The 21,030-nt window shown below is 44.3% G+C and overlaps 2 protein-coding genes across 12 annotated transcripts; one reads left to right on the top strand and one right to left on the bottom strand.

The window, feature by feature from the left end:
- Positions 1–1,824: 1,824 nt before the first annotated feature.
- LOC100841816 (ABC transporter C family member 8) lies at positions 1,825–8,275 on the top strand. 2 transcript variants are annotated; one of them, XM_003563702.4, is made up of 12 exons: positions 1,842–2,000; positions 2,223–4,168; positions 4,260–4,580; positions 4,662–4,748; positions 4,833–5,447; positions 5,573–5,737; positions 5,852–6,146; positions 6,232–6,446; positions 6,522–6,827; positions 7,050–7,113; positions 7,203–7,442; positions 7,628–8,275. In XM_003563702.4, the coding sequence occupies exons 1-12, from the start codon at positions 1,988–1,990 to the stop codon at positions 7,735–7,737; spliced, it is 4,377 nt and encodes a 1,458-aa protein (XP_003563750.1). In that variant the 5' UTR covers positions 1,842–1,987; the 3' UTR covers positions 7,738–8,275. The 2 variants fall into 2 exon arrangements, 1 of the variants encoding a protein (XP_003563750.1); XR_002962204.1 differs by lacking the exons at positions 7,050–7,113; positions 7,203–7,442; positions 7,628–8,275 and having other exon boundaries at positions 1,825–2,000; positions 5,852–6,201; positions 6,357–6,446; positions 6,522–6,665.
- Positions 5,439–19,431, bottom strand: LOC106865836 (uncharacterized mitochondrial protein AtMg00810-like). Of its 10 annotated transcripts, none has more exons than XR_002962207.1 (8): positions 13,268–14,355; positions 12,914–13,030; positions 7,187–7,336; positions 6,758–6,800; positions 6,531–6,660; positions 6,357–6,431; positions 5,910–6,201; positions 5,439–5,751 (listed from the first exon to the last, which is right to left on the bottom strand). XR_002962207.1 is itself a non-coding variant. In XM_024457475.1 (8 exons), exon 3 carries the CDS (start codon positions 12,702–12,704, stop codon positions 11,685–11,687), a length of 1,020 nt encoding a protein of 339 aa, XP_024313243.1. In that variant the 5' UTR covers positions 12,705–12,730; positions 12,914–13,030; positions 13,268–14,355; the 3' UTR covers positions 6,083–6,201; positions 6,357–6,431; positions 6,531–6,660; positions 6,758–6,800; positions 7,187–7,336; positions 8,570–11,684. The 10 variants fall into 10 exon arrangements, 5 of the variants coding, with proteins under 5 accessions (XP_024313243.1, XP_024313244.1, XP_024313242.1 ...); XM_024457475.1 differs by lacking the exon at positions 5,439–5,751 and adding an exon at positions 8,570–12,730 and having other exon boundaries at positions 6,083–6,201; XR_002962208.1 differs by lacking the exons at positions 12,914–13,030; positions 13,268–14,355 and adding an exon at positions 18,969–19,431.
- Between the last annotated feature and the right edge of the window lie 1,599 nt (positions 19,432–21,030).

Below are 21,030 nucleotides of genomic sequence, written 5' to 3'. Positions count from 1 at the left end.
GCCCCCTCAATTCTCAAAAAAATAATTACTGTGCTTCTACGGTCAAACATACGAGTGAAGCACATGGTCTAAAACGATCCACCTAAAGAAATTAAGCGATGTAGTACAGCGAGCCATTGATCTTTCTTGCATCGGGTTCTTTTTTCTGTTTTTTAGTTGGCTTTGGCCCCTGTAAACTGTTTGAACCTGTTTTATCCATCTTCTTAATGCAATGACAGAGCTCGTGTCTTTCCCATCAATAAATAAATAAATAAATATCAAAGGCAAGGGCTACTGTTGCTAGTCGAGGTTACTTGATTTTAGCATCTTAGCTCATAGACTACGAGGTGTATTGTATTTGTTTTCACATCCAAAAGAGACATGATTGTCCTTCCATCTTCGTTTTATGTTTTTTATAAAGATAATATATCAACATCAATAAGATATTGAGTCTATCGGGTCTCTGCAGTATTCTAGAAAAAAAAATCGGGTCTCTGCAACAACACAAATACCAACGTTAACTCTCGACATCAATCACAAGCGATGGCGGTCCTTGTAGGTTGAAAGGTTCTTAAAATGTGATACCTATAGAAAACGAGCGTCATTGTTACCGGATCCAACCACTACAGTCAGATCAGGGGTTTCTCACCCTCGAAGAGCAAGTCCGAGCAATCTCCAAGCAATGCCTTCAACAAGTGTACTACAATCGCCAGATACAAGAACAAATGTCAGGCCTAGAGAGTCACTCAACCTGGAGCTCAAGAACGGTACTTCGAGAGAGTGCCCCCAAATCGAACTCAACCTGTGCTGCCATCCTCACTTGCCAAGCAAATAACGTCGTACCTCCGAACACGAATTGAACACCCCTTTCGCAAACGCATCTTTCTAGAAACCACTCAGCAACAATCCACGCAAGAGATCCATGAGACATGCGGGAGTGCATGTGATAAGCGGAATTCAAAAGTCTGTTCACCAAGTTATCTAAACGCTAAGTTGGCATAGCTATACTAGCGCCCAATTAAACGACGGGGCAGAGTATGTTACTGATGCAGAATTTAAAATCTCAAGGCCGATCATTCCATCTAGGTCAACAACGTTGTCGGTTGCTAAGTTAGACCTATCGATCACTTGTACCTATGATATGATTTCACAATAAATCCAGACCGGTTTCGATCGAATTCAGTGCGGAGAAAGAGCTTTCACGATAAGCTTCATTCGAGTTGGTGTTTGTATCCTTTCGTTTCTAGTAGGATTTATTAATGATGACAGAAACCTTGTCTGTGAAAACTTAATTACTGGCTCGTGTTAGACCAGCTGTACAAGACGAGTACAACTACGTGAGGTCAGTTGCATCAATTTTCAAAGCCATCCAGTACCTCTGGTCGTTGGTGATGTAGGTCAGAATGTACTCAGTATTCTATGATTGAAGGGGCTTGTTTCTGACGAAATGAATGCACCTAGCCCCTTTACCTTCAATTATGTGCAGACAAGTTTGCTCGCCGATCTTCTTTTTCATTTGTTTCTTCCTAGCCGAAGAATTCTTATTACTGCGTGTCAGGACATGTAACAAAGTAACAACGGTAGTACTATAGATTAGCAGCCATCTCTCGTGCTTATCATTTATCAATTCTCTTAAACAAAATTAATGCGTGCTCTCTTCACTGCCATGCCTTGTCACGTCATGCCATACGCCAGTGTGAGTTCGGCATATCGGCCTGGATAATCAGTACAGGGACAAGAGAACCGCAGAGGCAGTCATATCGTGCAATCTCTCCTCCTATGATCCGATCCGACTTCTTCCACATGATCAGCTCGGATCTACGCCGCGGCCGACAGCGACGGAGGAAAAAATCGAGTTGTTCAGGGCATCTACAGGGAACAGGCACAGGCACACAGACACACACATGCTATAACGCAAGTAGGACTATATAAAACGGTGGCTCCTAGCCTCCAACTTGTCCTGCGAAGAATAGGCAGAGACCCGGTGACAAGCCTGGTGACCCGACCCATGTCCCTTCTAGGTAAGCATCGAGGAAGAGGAGACGAACTAGCTTCCTGTTCTTGTAATAAACACTTCCTGTTTCTTGCACCCTGTTGTTTCTTTCAGGAGATAATCTTTTGAGATTGCAATTTATCATATAGCTCACCACGTTTACCACATGGTCACTGTGTTGTTATTTTTGGAGCTTTAGCGATCACACTATTAGCTTTTCATCGTTGTTTGCTTGCCTCGATTGGATCAGGTATGGCAGATTGGTCCTCCTCATGGATTTGCGGGGAGGAGGGCCGCGGGGTCGCCTTCGCGTCGCCGTGCGTGCAGAGGAGCCTCATCGATTTCGTCAATGTGGTGCTCCTCGTCGCCTACGGCTCTTCACTACTCGCGGCCTGCGCCAGGGGGCAGTGGGAAGGATGGGCAAGGCGGCGGTGGGAGGCGGTCGTGGTATCCATGTGCTGTGTGGCGGTGGCGGCGACGTATGCCGTCATCGGCTTCAGGGACGCCATTGATGCGGCTGCCACCATGGCTTCTGTCGTCAGGGGGCTGGTATGGGTTGTTGTAGCGGCTTCCTTGCACGTCCAGCCGACGAGGCCGGCGAGGACCGTTGCTCTTCTCTGGTGGACACTCTTCTCCGTGCTGATCACCGTGTACAATGCGGAGGTCCTTGTCAGCGGCTACCGGCTGGACGTCACGGAGATAATGGCATGGCCTGTGAACTTCCTGCTCCTGCTCTGCGCTCTCAGCTCGCTGCTCCAGCGCAGCCATGGGCACAACACTCTACAGGACGACGGCTTGTTGGAGCCTCTGATCGACAAGGCAGTGCACGACACAGAGCTGTACCGAGCCGGCCTGTTCAGCCAGCTTGCCTTTTCCTGGCTGAATCCTCTGCTCCGCCTGGGCCGCTCAAAAGCGCTGGACCTCGCCGATGTCCCGCTCATCGGCTCTGAGGACAGCGCGCTGCAAGCCTCGCAGAAGTTCTCTGAGGCATGGAGCCGACACCGGCAGGACAAGGCGCGGAGGGACAGCACCAACGGTCTCCCCCTTGTCTTGTTCAAGTGCTTCCTCAGGGAGATCATGATTGCTGGCTTCTATGCCTTCCTGAGAACACTCGCAATAGCTGTATCCCCTGTATTGCTCTTTGCGTTCGTACAGTACAGCTACCAAAAAGAGAGGGATCTTCGTGTTGGCTTGTCGCTGGTTGGCTGCCTGCTCCTTATCAAGCTTGTCGAGTCCCTGTCCCAGCGGCATTGGTTTTTTGATTCGCGGAGGACCGGGATGCGCATCCGGTCTGCACTAATGGCGGCCATCTTTCAGAAGCAGCTCAAGCTGTCCAGCCAGGGGAGGAAGAACCACTCCACAGGGGAGATCGTCAACTACATAGCAGTGGACGCGTACCGGCTTGGCGATGCTCTCAGCTGGTTGCACATGGCATGGAGCTCACCACTTCAGCTGGCATTAGCAGTAGGTACGCTGTTCTGGGCACTCAGGCTTGGGGCTGTCCCAGGTCTAGTCCCCCTGATCATCTTTGGCTTCCTAAACGTGCCGTTTGCAAAGGTCTTGCAAGGGTACCAGGCAAAGTTCATGGTTGCACAGGATGAGAGGCTCCGGTCCACGTCTGAGATACTCAACAGCATGAAGATCATCAAGCTGCAGTCATGGGAGGAAAAGTTCCGGACCATGATTGAGTCGCTTAGAGACGCCGAATTCAAATGGTTGAGGGAGACCCAGATGAAGAAGGCCTATGGTGTCGTCATATATTGGATGTCCCCAACGGTCGTCTCCGCAGTGATGTACACCGCAACGGCCATCTTGGGGAGTGCACCCCTGAATGCCAGTACTCTTTTCACGGTGTTAGCCACCCTGAGGGTCATGGCTGAGCCAGTGAGATTTCTGCCTGAGGTCCTGACAATGATGATCCAGTACAAGGTGTCGTTAGACCGTATCGAGAAATTTCTCATAGAAGATGAGATCAAAGAAGGTGTGGAGAGGTTGCCTTCAGATAACTCAGATATCAGAGTTCAAGTCCAAGATGGAAATTTCAGCTGGAATGCAAGTGGAGCTGATCTGGCTCTAAGGAATGTTAACCTTAGCATACGCCAAGGAGAGAAGGTGGCAGTTTGCGGTGCAGTTGGCTCAGGAAAATCTTCACTCCTTTATGCATTACTTAGGGAGATACCTAGAACATCAGGATCAGTAAGTGGCAGAAAATATATGCTTTTTTATGCAAATGGAAAGATTAAATCATGGTCATATTCTGAAAACATGTTCAAATTGTATTGTGCAGGTTGAGGTATTTGGCTCACTGGCATACGTTTCACAGAACTCTTGGATACAGAGTGGTACTGTCCGTGATAATATACTCTTCGGCAAGCCTTTCAATAAGGAACTGTATGAGAAGGCAGTCAAATCTTGTGCTTTGGACAATGATATAGAAAATTTCGATCATGGAGACTTGACAGAGATCGGTCAAAGAGGACTCAACATGAGTGGGGGTCAAAAGCAAAGGATTCAACTTGCTAGAGCTGTCTATAATGATGCAGATATCTACCTCCTCGACGACCCTTTCAGTGCAGTTGATGCACACACCGCTGCAGTTCTTTTCTTTGTAAGACACTTCTCTTAATCTTTATCAATACAGCCAGGCTGTTTTCTGCTACATGAAGTTTCAATGTCCATGTTCTTTCAGGATTGTGTAATGACAGCACTTTCAAAGAAGACTGTTGTTCTCGTGACACACCAAGTTGAATTTTTGACTGAAACTGATAGGATTCTGGTAAGTAAATCTTCTGAACAGGATTACTCATGACTTCATAAACCAATGATCCTTCTATCAAATGCTCCATTATTATTTCAACAGGTAATGGAAGGCGGTCAGGTTAAACAACAAGGGAAATATGCAGAGCTATTGGAATCTGGAACAGCATTTGAGAAGCTAGTGTCTGCTCACCAGTCGTCAATCACAGCACTGGATACTACTAGCCAACAAAACCAAATCCAAGGGAAACAGGTTCTAGATAACAGCATAAGCCCAACAGAATTGCTGGAAACACGGCAAAGTAGCGACATCGAAGTCTCAAAGAAGGGTCCTTCGGTGATCCAGCTCACAGAGGAAGAGGAAAAGGGGATCGGTGACCTTGGATGGAAGCCATATAGAGATTACATAGATGTCTCTAAGGGCATTATACCTCTTTGTGGGATGGTTACAGCTCAGGTACTGTTCACATGCTTACAGATCATGTCCACATATTGGTTAGCTGTGGCTGTTCAGATCAACGCCAGTAGTGCTCTTCTGGTTGGGGCATATTCAGGGCTATCTATCTTCAGCTGCTGCTTTGCCTATCTCAGAAGCCTTTTTGCGGCTACTCTGGGGCTCAAGGCCTCCAAAGCATTCTTTACTGGTCTAATGGATTCTGTATTCAACGCACCCATGTCATTCTTTGATTCGACGCCAATTGGAAGGATATTGACAAGGGTATGGTTTCTTTACTGTCTTGCTCCCAAAAATAAGATAACCATATAAGGCTACTTATACTTCTCAAATAAAAAAGTGACCAATCTAGTATTGACGAGTTCCTGACTAAAGGTTTACCTCTGCAGGCATCTTCGGATTTAAGCATTCTAGACTTTGACATACCTTACTCCATGGCTTTTGTGACGACGGGATGTATCGAGGTGGTCACGACAGTACTGGTCATCAGTACCGTTACTTGGCAAGTCTTAGTTGTAGCAATCCCAGTTGCAATCACCATGGTCTATGTTCAGGTATGTCTACTTTGCTGCAAGTAAATAACCATACGCAATTAATAAAAAGGAAATAATAAACGAAATGTAGCTTGTCACTTTACAAGCTGATGGTTTTGTTTCCAAATTTTGAAGAGGTACTACGTGGTCTCAGCTAGAGAGCTAGTCAGAATTAATGGAACAACAAAGGCACCTCTCATGAACTATGCAGCAGAATCGATCCTTGGCGTGGTGACAATCAGGGCTTTTGCAGCAACAGACAGGTTCATCCGGAACAACCTGCAACTGGTAGACAATGACGCAACATTGTTCTTCCACACGGTTGCTGCACAAGAGTGGGTGCTCGTAAGAGTGGAAGCACTGCAAAGCTTGACGATACTCACATCATCATTGTTTCTCATTCTGGTTCCTCAAGGAGTAATTTCACCAGGTAGCTACATAGCCATCACAGTGAACATATCTTTCTTTTTACTGTATCTGCAAATCTGATGAACACTTTCCAAATGAATTTCCAGGTTTTGCAGGTCTTTGCCTATCCTACGCGTTGACCCTTACATCAACACAAGTTTTCCTTACAAGGTTCTATTCCTACCTAGAAAACTATATCATTTCAGTTGAGAGAATCAAGCAGTACATGCACCTTCAATCAGAGCCTCCCGCCATAATACCAGATAATAGGCCTCCGACTTCATGGCCCAACGAGGGAAAAATTGACCTGCAAGATTTGAAGGTAAGCAAAATTTATTTTGCAGATGACCATGCAAATTAAGAAGAAAATGTTTCGGTAACTTGGATTTCTGAGCAGGTGAAATACCGTCCGAACACACCACTTGTTCTCAAAGGAATCACATGCACCTTCCCTGCTGGAAACAGAATTGGGGTTGTAGGGAGGACAGGAAGTGGGAAATCAACACTTATCAGCTCATTGTTCCGTCTCGTTGATCCTGTGGGGGGGAGGATACTTATTGATAATTTGGATATCTGCTCTATTGGTCTCAAGGATCTAAGAACTAAACTGAGTATTATCCCCCAAGAACCTACACTTTTCAGAGGAACTGTGCGCAATAACTTGGACCCCCTTGGCCTGCATTCGGATAACGAGATATGGAAGGTCAGAAAAAAAATTGTGCCTGCAAAATGATAAAAACTAGTTCGAGAAACACAATTTTTTTTGCATAGTATATTTCAAATAAGAATAGAAGATTGGGCTTTTTCTTAAAAAGTTAATGATTTTTTTTTCATAAGAAGTGATCCTCTTGAACTTTACTAGATAGCAATACGAAGAGTAAAATTTCCATGTCTCTGATTAGACTACTTACATTGATCGTTTCAGGCCTTGGAAAAGTGTCAACTGAAGCGATCAATTAGCAGCACTGTTGCACTTCTTGATACAGCAGGTAAGTATTTACAGAAATTTTTATATTCTTTTAGATCACAAGAAATGTAGCTTCGAAAGCAGTTTTAGTTAACCTCTGGCCTATGGCAGTGAGTGATGATGGCGATAACTGGAGTGTTGGACAGCGCCAGCTTTTCTGTCTTGGAAGAGTTCTCCTGCGTAGGAACAAAATTCTGGTGCTAGATGAAGCAACAGCATCCATTGACTCGGCAACTGATGCAATCCTGCAGAGTGTCATTAGGAAGCAGTTCACGAGTTGCACAGTGATAACCATTGCTCACAGGGTTCCAACTGTGACAGACAGTGACGGGGTCATGGTACTTTCCTACGGTATGTTACTATAATACAAAACAATTTGGTCGTATAGCAATCTAATGAAATATTGATCCTTCCCCTAGAGGCTCAGAGTAATAATTGTGAAAAACTAGCAATGCCATCAATTCTGATCTGCTTATAATTATGCAAAAAAGAGAGCTTGTTGATATTTGATGATGAGTGCTGATGACTTTGTACAGGTAAGGTTCTAGAATATGACACACCAGCCAAGCTGTTGGGAGACAAACAATCAGCCTTTTCTAAACTTGTGGCAGAGTATTGGGCTAATTGCAAGCGGAACTCAATATGATTGTATCATTCTGCATCAGGGCATGATAAGATATTGATATCTCAGCTTCTTGAATTGCATCTCCATAACCTGATTGACCTTCCTGTTCACTTGTTGGTCCGTGGAATTACTAGAAATAAAGAAGACACCAACAAAAATGTAATTTTCTCTAATGAGGTAAAATTTTGGAGACGAAGAGGAAGGAGGATGGGCCAAGGCGAGGCCAACATGCAGGCCACGCAGGGGTGACCGAACTGGATCAGGATCGGGATGCAGCTGACAGATGGGGCCGGCGAGGCCCACGGGTCAGTGGAAGGAGTTTTCAGATCCAGTTGGTTGGTTCTTGTCGAGGATGACATGTGGGTCAGTCTGACGGCAGGACCCACATGTCAGGGATTTGATTCCTTTGTATTTTCCAATTCCGTCTAAATATGTTGTTGTCTATGAAAAGATTTGGATGTCCAAACTAACTCCGATTTCGATGCAATTTTTAGGGCAAGTTTAGAATGGTGTTATCCACCTACAGTTAAAGTTTCAACTCTTTTTGAGCACGTTTGAATTTCTGGGATACATTTGAATTCGAAAATTGTTTAATTCAAGAAGGGTAATAAATTAACTCCAATTGACTTGAAATTTGCAGAGGCTCATCTTAAATATAGGAGAGCTTGTACGAGAAGTTTCAGGTCAAAAGGACAAAGTTGAGAAGGGTTTGTTTCACAGCGGTTTGAAAAGGTTTCCAAGACGATCGTGAAAGTTTTAAATTGATAAAAACACTCATTATGCATAAATGATGACATGATGCATGCTTAGTCCTAATTAATTCTTTATTAATCTCCGGGTCTTTACAACTCACCTCCTCAGCCCGTCTTCAGCCGGGTCATGCCCCTCGTTCAAGCCAGATCACCAGCCGGAAGGTGCGCGAACAGAAGATCGGCACAAAGCTTCAGAGGATAGGCGCGCTGATTCAGGAAGGAGGACAAAACCTCCACCCCTAAAACTGACTTCCGAAGATGGGGCAGGGCCGTCACGCTCAGGCGGGCCGGCCTCAAGCCCCACTTCGCCAAGGGTGACGGCGCTCCTCAGACAAACTTGGGAAGAGCAGGAGCAGGGTTCTCGCAGTAGAACCACCCGTAGTGCCACCTTACCTTGGGCGGACAGGGTGAAGGTGTATGTAATCATCCCTCACCTCATCCCTCAAGTGAAGGTCGGTGCACCCAACAACGCTGTGCTCGCTGAGTGAAGGGACGCGTCGGAAGCAGAAGAGATGCTTGAAGAGAGCGAGGCTGGGGCGAATCCCTAGCTCACACTCACAACGCTGCGAAGCAGGCGATGTGCAAGACCCCGTCAGGCCTCAGGTGATGAAGCTCCAGGCCATAAGACAGCAAGGTGTTGCGAAAAAAACTTGATTGACGGCAAAAGCAGGCCGACCTGGCAACCGCTCTAGGAGAAGGTCCAGGCTCGAATGACGGTGCCCGCCATCGAAGCTGCTGCCACACGGGAAGAAGTTCCTTCTCCAACAGAGCTTTCAGCTTCGCCTTGGTGGCGGAAGAGATGGTCCACATCAACATCTTCTTGCAGGCGCTTGGATCTCATTCTCCCGTTCGGCTTCGGATAACAGGGTTTTCTTCTAGGCTCTTAGAGGCGATGAAAAGGAGGATGATGGGCAAGATGATCCTGGAGGCGAATAGCTACGGAGGTGTCGGGCTCCCCCGCTTTATAGGCTGGGCATCACCCACGCGCCATTAAGGCCACGCCTGACACTCTTCCTTCCCACAACGAGCTAATGGGACGTTTCCCGCACGAGGGTGGAGACGCCTTATCGCCTTGGGCTTCACGCCGACTAACGCCATTAAGAAAACCAGTGCCCCCCTGACCTCCACGCCGGCTCCCCCCGGGAGTATGCATGCCTTGGTTCTTCGGTTATCGGGTCGGGCAACCTAGACTGTCCCCACAACCTGGCGAATGACATGATGGCCCGCTTGTACACCCATCTTCAAAACTGACCAGGCAAAGACGTGAATCCAAATACATTCGGGACAAACCCGTTGGCCCTAAGGTCGGAAAGGAACCCTGACAATATCCGACCCCACACGAGAGATGGACAAGGAACATGCGCCCCCGACCACAAGCTTTGCTCGATCAAACCAGGAAGGAGGTATGCTTCCTTCGAGTCTTGGTTCGACTACAACCACAAGGGCTTTCCCACCGAGAGACGAGACCATGGAGGCTGTTGGGATCCGACTATGGATCCTCGCCAATTCAACAAAGCTGGGCTCTTGCTCTACTAAGAGCCAAAAGAGGATCCTTCATGATCTATCTAAAGGTCCTGCCCTGCGAACGTCAACTTGAGAACACCTCAAGCCGAGCCACTAGGTGCTTGAGCTCGAGTCAACCAGTGGGCGTTCAAAGATCATTGCTACCCCATGAAGCACTCAGGAGCTACTGACAAGGTTATGGTAATCAGATATGCCCACAAGGGCCTAACCCAACCCACAGAACACAAGGTAGCTAAAGACTCGGTAAGGAGTTCAACCTAACAAGGAGACCCATCGAGTTGGAGTAGCAGCCAAGGCAACCTTAGATATTTTAGGGGTAGGCTAGTCCTTTGCCCCAAGGAATCTCTTCTTGTAACTGCTCGGACAGCGGTAACCCTCACCCGGCTTGAAGTATAAAAGCCAGGTGGAGGGAATAACTCCGGGCAGACACAACCTTCTTCTCCACCCAAGGAAGAGAGAGGGAAGAATAGATCTCAACTATCCACATCTATACACACAGACCGGAGCAACCTCAAGGGAAATCAGCCCCAAGTTGCTCTTGCACCTCCCAAAGCAGATACAACCAGCCACAAATAGGAGTAAGGTGTCACCTCACCTCAAGGGCACGCACTTGTATAAATTCGTATTCTAGGTGCAACCATTGGTGATCCTTGGGCGTGCACTATCCCGGATCATATTCTGACGGTAAAAGACACCGACATTATTCAACAAGTTCAGGATACCAAAAGGTGTTTGTATGCACTATTAAGAACCATCTACTAGGACTCATAGTACTCAAGGATCCATGATTTTTTTTAAATGGTTTCTTGAAAATATTGCATTTATCTCCTATAATTCTAAGATCACCAGGTCTCACACGGGTTGTTAGAACCTCTGATGCTTCCTTTCCTGCCATGTCCGTAGTTCTTCCATAGAAACAGGAAGTAGCAATGCCCGACTACTTTACACTCTACAGAGTGCGCTACTTTACCCATAAGTGGTACTTAGATTTATTATTTTGCCGGGTGCGGAACTCTTCACACTCCAATGTGGGTGAGTGGCCAGGTCTAAGGTTCCAAGTCATTTTGACACTTCCTATCTGCCACATCTCTACCATTTTAGGGATTTATGCCCTCGAGCGAGGGATGTTACACTCCCCAAAGGAGTCAGGATTTATGGCAAGAGATATAACGCTTCCCCAGACGGTAGCATTTCACACACCCATGGTGAGGGATATAACGCTTCCCCGGACGGTAGGATTTCACGCATCCATGGGGAGGGATATATTGCTTCCTCGGACGATAGGATTTCATGCATCCATGGCGAGGGATATATTGCTTGTTACAACATACAACATTGGGAGATGATTTTTGGTACTAGGGATTTGGAAGGAGAGACATGAGCAAGGAAGATTGGGGAATTTTCTGGATAGATTGTTCCCGATCCTTTGCTCTGTCTCCTATAACATTTGGTACAATTTACATTTGACTCCCTACACTGTCTTCTAATTATAACATACACCAACACTCTCCCTCAAGATGGGGAGAATATATCATACATACCCATCCTGCTACAAAATACAGAGAATGTCGTACATGGTAGTCCCTTTGCGAAAACATCAACCACTTGACTCGCCGAAGTTACATACGGTAAGCATATTATCCCTTTGTCAAGTTTCTCTTGGAAGTGGCGATCGATTTCAATGTGCTTGGTTCAATCATGTTGGACCGGATTATTCGCGATATCAATGGCTGCCTTGTTGTCACAGTACAGCATCAAAGGTGTGTGCCTGTACAACCTCAACTCTGTCAAAAGGATTTGTAGCCACAACAACTCGCACACGCCATGAGCCATGGCTCGAAATTCAGCCTCTGCAGTGGATCGAGCCACAACACTTTGCTTCTTGCTTCGCCATGAGACCAAGTTACCTCCAACAAATGTACAATATCCTGATGTCGAACGTCTATCGTCCAGTGAACCTGCCCAGTCTGCATCCGTGTAGCATTCAACTTGAACATTCCCTTGACGAGTATATAAAAGACCTTTACCCAGGCAGCCTTTGAGGTAGCGCAATATTCTGTTCACAACCTCCATATGAGTTGATCTTGGATCATGCATAAATTGGCTAACAACACTTACAGCAAAAGCAATAGTATGAGATAGATATATCAATCTCCCAACTAGTCTTTGATAGCGCTCTCGGTCCACTGGTGTTCCTGTGCCACCACTCGAGCGATGGTCTTGGTCCATGGGTGTAGCCATTGGGCGAGATCCAAGCATACCCGTCTCCTTCAATAAATCCAAAATATACTTCCGTTGAGAAATAAAAATGCCCTTAGGCCCTTTGGAGACCTCTATGCCAAGAAAGTATCTCAAGTGTCCCAAATCTTTTACTTCAAACTCTTGTGCAAGACGATGCTTCAAATTTGAAATCTCTTTTGTATCATTTCCGGTGATCACAATATCATCCACATACACTATCAAAATTGCTACCTTGTCCTCAGTGTGCTTATAGAATAGTGTATGATCTGCGTTGCTTTGTGGATAACCTCTTTTCAGCATTGCTTTTCTAAACCGATCAAACCAAGCATGGGGTGATTGCTTTAAACCATACAAAGAACGATGTAAGCGCAACACCTTTCCTATGGTTTGACTAGTCTCAAACCCTGGTGGAATATGCATGTACACTTCTTCTTGAAGATCACCATGAAGAAATGCGTTTTCCACATCCATTTGATAAATATTCCAATCAAAGTTGGCTGCACAAGATAGGAGTGTCCTTACTGAGTTCATCTTAGCCACTGGTGCAAAGGTCTCCTCATAATCAATCCTATATGTTTGTGTGTATCCCTTAGCCACAAGACGAGCTTTCTACCTATCCACTTTGCCTTCCGGAGTATGCTTAATTGTGAAAACCCACTTACAACATACAGGTTGCTTACCCTATGGTAGATCAACAAGCTCCCAGGTTTTGTTCTTCTCCAAGGCTCTCATCTCATCAAGCATTGCATCTTTCCACTTTGGATCCTCTTTAGCTTCTTTCCAGTTAGTAGGTATAGCTACGAAATCAAGAGAGGCAATAAAACTTTGGAAGGATGGGCTACAATGTTTATAAGAGATGAAATTTGCAATGTCATGTTTATAGTCTTTGAGGTATGACGGGACATTTAGAGTTCTAGTAGGTTTTCTAAGAGCAATAGGTAGGTCAGTTTGAGAATCATGAGTAGATAATTGATTAGAACCTTGGCCTATCGTCCTAGTAGGAGCAACTGGACTAAGAGAGTGCAAGTTGGTACCTGGGTCCTCATGCATAGAAGGCTCTAAATCCTGAGTAGGCGGTGATGAGTTCGCTGTTATATCTTGCATGTCTCCCTGGCTAGAATTATTATCTTTAGCACCGCGATTATTATGTGTTTCCTCCCCCTGACTAGGAGTATTATTATCAATGGATGGAACATCTAAAGTGGGAACAACAATAGAGCCCTCTAGATTGCCTCCACTATTACTCTCCCCCTCTTGTTCCACTTCAGGTGGAGATAAAGTAATTCCAGTGTCATCGGCAGGGCCATAATAAGGTTCATTCTCTCGAAATGTTACATCCATACTCACAAAGAAGCGACGCTCAGAAGGACACCAACACCTATAACCCTTTTGAGAAGGAGAGTAGCCCACAAAAACACATTTGATGGCACGCGGATCTAGTTTACCAACTGAATTTCTATAGTCATGAACAAAGCAAACACAGCCAAAAACCTTTGGAGAAACCACAAAATCATTTGTTTTCAAGAGATACTCAGCGGGAGTCTTATAATCAAGACCACGAAGTGGCATACGATTTATTAAGTATGCTGCAGTTTTTATTGCCTCCCCCCAAAGAAATTTTGGAACATTCATAGTAAACATAAGTGAGTGAGCAACCTCAAGCAAGTGTTGATTTTTACGTTCTGCAACACCGTTTTGCTCTGGAGTGTTAACGCAAGTAGTCTGGTGTTCAATTCCATTTGAGGCAAGAAACTGCCCAAACTCAGGTTAATATATTCAGTACCGTTGTCAGAACGTAAAACTTTAATAGATGTTCCAAACTGGTTTTGAATAAGTGCAAACAAATCTTTAAAAACCGAGAGCACATCACTTTTATGTTTCAATAGGTAAAGCCAAGTATAACGACTAAAACAATCAATAAAGGTTACGAACCACCTCCTCACAGGGTCCCTAAACATCAGAGTGAACGACATCAAACGGTTTGTTACTTCTTAAACCCCTACTAGGGTAGGTTCCCCTTGTATGTTTAGCCAACTCACAAGCATCACATACAAGGGATTCCTTATTGCAAGAGTTAAATAAAGAAGGATAAATGCGAGATAAAGTAGCAAAAGAGAGATGTCCAAGCCTGCGGTGATGTAATAATAATTCTTGACTAGGAGACATGCAGGTTGCAAGAGCAACTTCATCACTTCCTTCATCAAGATAGTAGAGTCCATCATGCATGGTCCCAGTCCCAAGTAATCTCCCTGTCCCCAGCTCCTGAAAAGCACAACAAGCAGGATCAAACCAACCTCTACAATTAAGCGACTTTGTAATAGAACTCACTGATAGGAGGTTAACAGGAAAATTAGGAACATGTAGGACTGGTGATAAGGACAAAGTATTAGTGCAACGGATGGATCCACACCCCGTAATAGATGACGTTGATCCATCTGCTACACGCACTTTGTCCTTACCTAAACATGGCTTGTAGGAAGTAAATAAGTGTGAGTCTCCTGTCATGTGGTTGGTGGCTCCTGTATCAATAATCCAAGATCTAGATTGGGTTGTGGATGTATGAGTCTGAGATTCCATACCTTGAGAAGTGACAAAAAAACTGGAATCAACTTTAGAGGAATCGTGAGAGGAAGATGAACCTTCAGAGAGTTTAAGCTTGGATTTGTACTCTTCAAGAGCTTGAACATCTACCATTGGTACTTCCCCTACAGGTGTAATATGATTAGTGCTTCCACTTACCACCAAAAGCTCCCCCTTGCTGAGATCTTGCCTTTTGCCACCCAGGTGGAAAGCAAGGTAGCTCGTAGCACCTTTCTTTAGTATGCCCTTTTTGCTTGCACAAGTTACAGAAAAATCTGTTCTTATCTGCACTCATCCCTTTTCTAGAGGCTCGAAATCTATGTAAAAACATAGCTGCATAAGCATCTGTACCCTGTTGAGTGTCTTTTTCATCAATAAGCCGTGTCTCCTCCTCCATCACACTAGAAACAATGTCTTCTAGACTGGGCCAATCTGTTTTGGAGAAGATCAACTGACGGCAAAGATCAAATTTTCTATCTAGACCATCCAAGAAAATCTTGCTGACAAGTGGTTCAAACCATTTGTGATGAATAGCAAAGTCCTCTTTATCCGAAGGTTCAAAAGGATGATAATAGTGCAAATCTCTATACAACTTCTTCATCTCACCAGCATACTCCGTTACAGATCTAGAGTCTTGCTTCAGGTGGACTAGTTCATGCATGATGCAAGTAGCTTGCATTTTATTTGACTTCCCCGAAAATTGCTTCTCTAGAGCTGTCCACACTTCCGACACGCTGACCATAGTTTCCACTTGGTCTCGGACGATTGGTTCCATACTCCCAAACAACCACAGTAGGATTCTGTCATTGACTTGCTTAATACTCACATCATTCTCTATATTTTCCTTCTCATTAGGGAGTAACAGATTCTCATACCCATGCGAGCTCAAAATTAGCTGGACATGGCGAGCCCAACTAATGTAATTGCCTGGTCCTGATAATTTCACCGGATTAGGCTCAAGAACATACTTGATAGCATCAGGAGTAGTTTTTGCTTGCTGTTCCTCCATAATTTTACTAAAAATTTCACGCAACTTCTCAACCCTAGGAACACCTTTTTTCCCTTTGTCAGTGTCTCCCATGGCTCACAACTCTCCTCACTCACACAGATTAAGGAGAAACTAGTAGTGATATTATTAGTGCAGACCAACAAAGGAGCAAGTAGCTTCAGTACTTAGTTATTCAATCTCTTATACTGTACTGGCCTTGTATTAGCAGACTAGTAGCAGGCACAACTCGATGGAGTCACAGCACCACCTAGTATACTTCAGATACTTGCTCCAGGTACAGATGCACTTATGAACTGACAACACAAATAGAAGCAGCGGCAAGACTACTAACTCGTTCACGACCACGTCCCGTAATACAGCTGTTCGCCGGATGACGGCGTGCAGCACCAGCACCTCGACGGACGACGCCTGGCTGGAGAAATCGAGAAGGACCAACGAGGACGGAAGCTCCTACTGCGCACGACTCAGGCGCACGAATTCGGCCCTCACCCACAAAATCCGGCGACACAGCACCGTAATCGGACCAACCCGCGGCTGTGCAGCACCACGAGAAGCCAGCAGCAATCGGATCACCACGATTCGACCCGCTCTGATACCATGTTACAACATTGGGAGATGATTTTTGGTACTAGGGATTTGGAAGGAGAGACATGAGCAAGGAAGATTGGGGAATTTTCTGGATAGATTGTTCCCGATCCTTTGCTCTGTGTACAATTTACATTTGACTCCCTACACTATCTTCTAATTATAACATACACCAACATTGCTTCCTTAGATGAGGTATTGATATGGCATTAAGAAGGCCCTACTTGACTCGCCATGTGGTTAACGCTACCCATACGGCACGAGAATGCTAATGATCTCTTGTTGTTAAACTTAAAAAATTATAGCTCATGTAGAGGACCCAAGAACACAAAAAATTCCCACCGAAGTGGTACCTTAACTTATAAATAATTCTTTTATTTCTGTGCAGATGATATGAAGAATATATTTTTGCAATCATTTGATATAAGTAATCAAAGGACATGGACAAGAACTGAACTTGCCTGGTCAAAGATCATCCAGAAATCTAAAATCATCAAGATAAATGCCGAATATCAAGAATTCCAAAGTAGAGTCAAACTGGAAAGAGTGAATGAAATCCAAATGAGGAATAACACCAAAATATCACATAACAAAGCATGATGCAGATGCATGTGCTACAGCTCCCAATGATACTGAAGTATGGATAACTAAATAAAATCAGATTTAACTAGTTATTTTCTCTTGTGCAGAAAATCATTCACAAAGGACCAAGCAGGTCCTTCAGGTAACACTCCCTAAAGCAAATTTCATACAAACAGAGTTAGATTTATGGCTGGTGCCTAGATTACATAACCAAAGCAGTGCTCAACTAGTGGCAGAATAACTAGAGTTATTTGCTTGTTCAGAAAAATGGTTAGGTTAATCCAATTATAATACAATTTGTTTGGATACCCTATATCAAGAAGAACACATATATTATCTTATGTTGGTTGATTAGTCTAGAGCAATGTATCATTCTTAATTAAGCCTCTTCATGTAATTTACTAGAGTCTAGTTTGGTTCTGATTATGATGTTGTTGTGTCTGTAATTTAACCATAATAACTAGAGTACCCAGATTAGTTAGATAATGGATTTCTTTATGTTTCATCTGTCTGATTGACTTGCTATAGTTAATTAATGGATTGGTCACCTAGGTGCTAAGATAGAAGAAATGACATTTCTAGAGCTGGCTTCCTATGGAGTATATAGGTGCACATGTGTCCACTGATTTCTAATGGTGTACTGGTGGCATGCCTATGTTTGTCCAGTTGGAAGTTAGGGGCTAATGTAAATTCTGTAACTACTAGTTCCATAACCTGGGATTCTTGGTGAAGATCCACATGCCAATCTATGTCATGAGGGATTTTGACCTATATATAAGTTCTAGATGAGAGAGCAACTAAATACAGAGCAGGGCTAAGTTTGATTCTTGACAATTCTTGCCTAATAACATTCAGTGTACAATATGGGGTTTTATGTTTACTACGGGTATACAAAGTTCAACTATTTAAAATGGCTGAGCGAACAAGATTCCATATATTGAACTCTAGGACCTAGCTCTCTTCCAAGAACCTGGCTTTGTGGTACCGAAATACAACTGCTACTCTGAAAAGCAATGATCGGTTGTATGTATATTGTGGAACTAATTTGGTTCAAACAAGTACGCAGACAAGCCATCCATTCACAGAGCAATCACATATCAGTTTACCAATATATTGGGAATGGGCATTTTTCTCTATTTCCTCTGTTCAGCATGTGAATTATTTAATCAACAATCAAATACATGTATACAAGCAGGTGGTGTACTTAGTTTAAAAAATCCATTGCAGGACTGAGCTTTTGTAGTTATCCCTGCATGCATCTACAGATTATATACATAACTTTGCCTAATATATCAGAAGTTTTTATTGGGTACAACCTGATATGACAAAAAGTCCTGGACCTGACTCATATTGGCATTGTCCAAAATGTTACGCTTCATATATCATTCGCCTCCTCTAACCAGAAGTACATTTTAATTGCTAAGCTCCCAACTCTTTCACCCGCTTTAGGTAGGAACCAAACACTACCCAGATGGTTATGTAATTGGCTAATTGCTATTGTTTTCTCACGATAAACTGGCTACTTCTGATTATTATCACACACGTGTCTCCTTACAATATTCTACAATATGCTAATGTTTGTATGCAGGTCCAGAGATCCACCTCTGAGATCAGGCCCATTCCGGTACTATTTGCCTACTGAGATCAAGCAGGCTTGCATCTCTTACTATTAACTTCTACCTCTCCTTGCTGCTATATACATTATGCTATTTTATCTGAGAATACGGATCTCCGCTAAGCATACAAATCTGAGGACGGCATACAGGTTTTGATAACACTAATTCTAAAGGGTACACAAGGTGGCATGATACAACAGATGCAGAAGATGCTTTAAAGCCAATGGTAATTAACCTAAAATGATGTTTCCCCCTTTTCTCATCCAAATTTCAATTTTATACTTACACTCATGCACCAGATCAGCACATAAATACTCCAGTACTTAATTCAGATTCTTAGCGTCCTCAAGTACTTTGTATTACCTGATTGATTGGAGAAATCGAATTAGGTCGTGGATGACTATTGGTAGCAAATCTCTTCCTGCTATTCCTCCTCCTTATGGTTTGATTAAATTCTAATCTCCCCTTTCGCTTGTCTTCCCTGTCGTTTGGCCTTCTAGGCTTCTGATCACAGCCAGGGCGATGGCTTTGTGCTTCTAACCTCCTTGTGATCTGGTGGTTTCCGCTTCTCTCTTCCCCCTGGCGCTCCCTGATATTTTGCCTCCTTCGGGTGTTCCTGCGGCAAGTCTGAGTCTTCTCCTCCTCTTCCGGGTATTTCAGTGGTCTCCTAGGTCCTAGCTTTGGACTTTAGCTACAAGGCCATGGGATGACTCTAGGTCTGCTACTAATCCTTCTTCCCCTTCCCCTGGTGCTTGCTCTAGCTAGTACTTTGGTCCCTAGGTCAGCCATGGCGCCGAGTTTGGTGCTTTGAGGGGAATTGCTACCGTAAGAACAGAGAAGGATAGGCACAGGCGTCGATTGCTACACCGTCCGATGTGTGCATCAAGATGCGTGAGCTGTTTTTTTATTTTATTTTTGCCTCAGCTTCTTCTCGCACTAGATAAAACCCCGCGCGTTGCTGCGGAATATTGTAGCTATGTATAAAAAAGTACATTGTAAATTATATACTATGTTATTCATCCAATTATAAATTATATGTTTATTTATTGAAAACTATGATTTCAGATTCGCTACGTTTTGCAGTCAGGAAGGATGATTGTTACATGTTTTTTTTTTCATTTTGATGTATTGAATTGTGAAATAAAACCGACCAGACGGAAGAATTCATGTGATGTATGTACATGAAACTCCATCTTAGCTCCCTTCTTTTAAAGTTTTCAATTGTTTCGTAGTATCACTGAGTTTTTGGATCACCTCATTATACGTCTTGCAAGCCTCACTTTGTTGACAAGTAGAAGGTGGTAGTATATACTCTACATTCCTCGTTTGCATGAGGGACAAAAAACCGAATATGATCAAGAGAGTAGTGTATGAAAATAAGAAAGATATTAATGAAGCTTAATATTTTCGATGACTTCATCCATCTTCTGGACAAATTCTTTTGGGAGTAAGAATTAGTTTCATATTTGACCCTCAAATCTGATGATAAAATTTATTTGAAGGAAACAAATCAAAATCAAGTCGACACTTATGATTAAAGATTTTGAAAAATCATTTCACACTTGCACGCACTGTCTCTCACCGGATGTGGCGGTCTGGGTGGTAGCGGCGGCAACACCAGTGGCGAGCACCAACTACCCGCGCACCTGACCAATTGCATCCACTTGCGGCACCACCAGGTCCGTACGGCGCCGGCGCCGATGGCAGCACATCTGGTTGGAGGAGCCGCAGCAGCCGCCGATGCACTGACACTAGACCTCGCGAGTCGCGCTCTCGCTCTGAGACCCGTCCACCAACCTCTGGCCACTGCGTGAGCCTGCGTCTCCTCGTTGTTGGCCTTCCTCCGCCCTCCTCGACCCCGTCCGGGTCCCCATGCGATCCATGTTAGGTTTGCCCAAAGATCAATCACATGAAAATGCACTCGCACACGACGATCACCGGATTATTTGGTCAAAGGCACCTGTCGTGCCTTTCTTTATTTCTTATCTTAATATCTCTTACAAGTTTGTTTCAAACCAGCCGCATACACATGTATATATATACATGCACATAGCTAGCTGAGGGACTACAAAACTCACGTGTATACGGACACAACTCCTAATCCTAAACTCATAAGGATTTGGACTGATACTAAATCACGGCATGGAAAGATTATTTCCAACAATCTCCCCATAATCTTGACTTCGTCTTCGGTGGTTCCCCTGATCTTGACGCTCTACAGCTTCACGACTTGTCGACTCAGCTCAACGCATGGTCTTGACCCCCTGTCACACTAACCCTGTGCACTACACCGTACACTCATAGTATAATACGTGCTACCTAAACCCATAGCTCCACGTAGAGACAGGGCCTCATTGAAGAAACTCACCTTCACTAGTTACCGCCTCACAATACTCTTAAACTTTCATCTTCTCGTCGAGACACA

This window comes from Brachypodium distachyon, chromosome 1 (assembly GCF_000005505.3).
Source record: "Brachypodium distachyon strain Bd21 chromosome 1, Brachypodium_distachyon_v3.0, whole genome shotgun sequence".
NCBI classification, from domain to species: domain Eukaryota; kingdom Viridiplantae; phylum Streptophyta; class Magnoliopsida; order Poales; family Poaceae; genus Brachypodium; species Brachypodium distachyon.
Note: the sequence above shows the minus strand (reverse complement) of the source record. Positions and strands in the feature narration are given on the sequence as shown.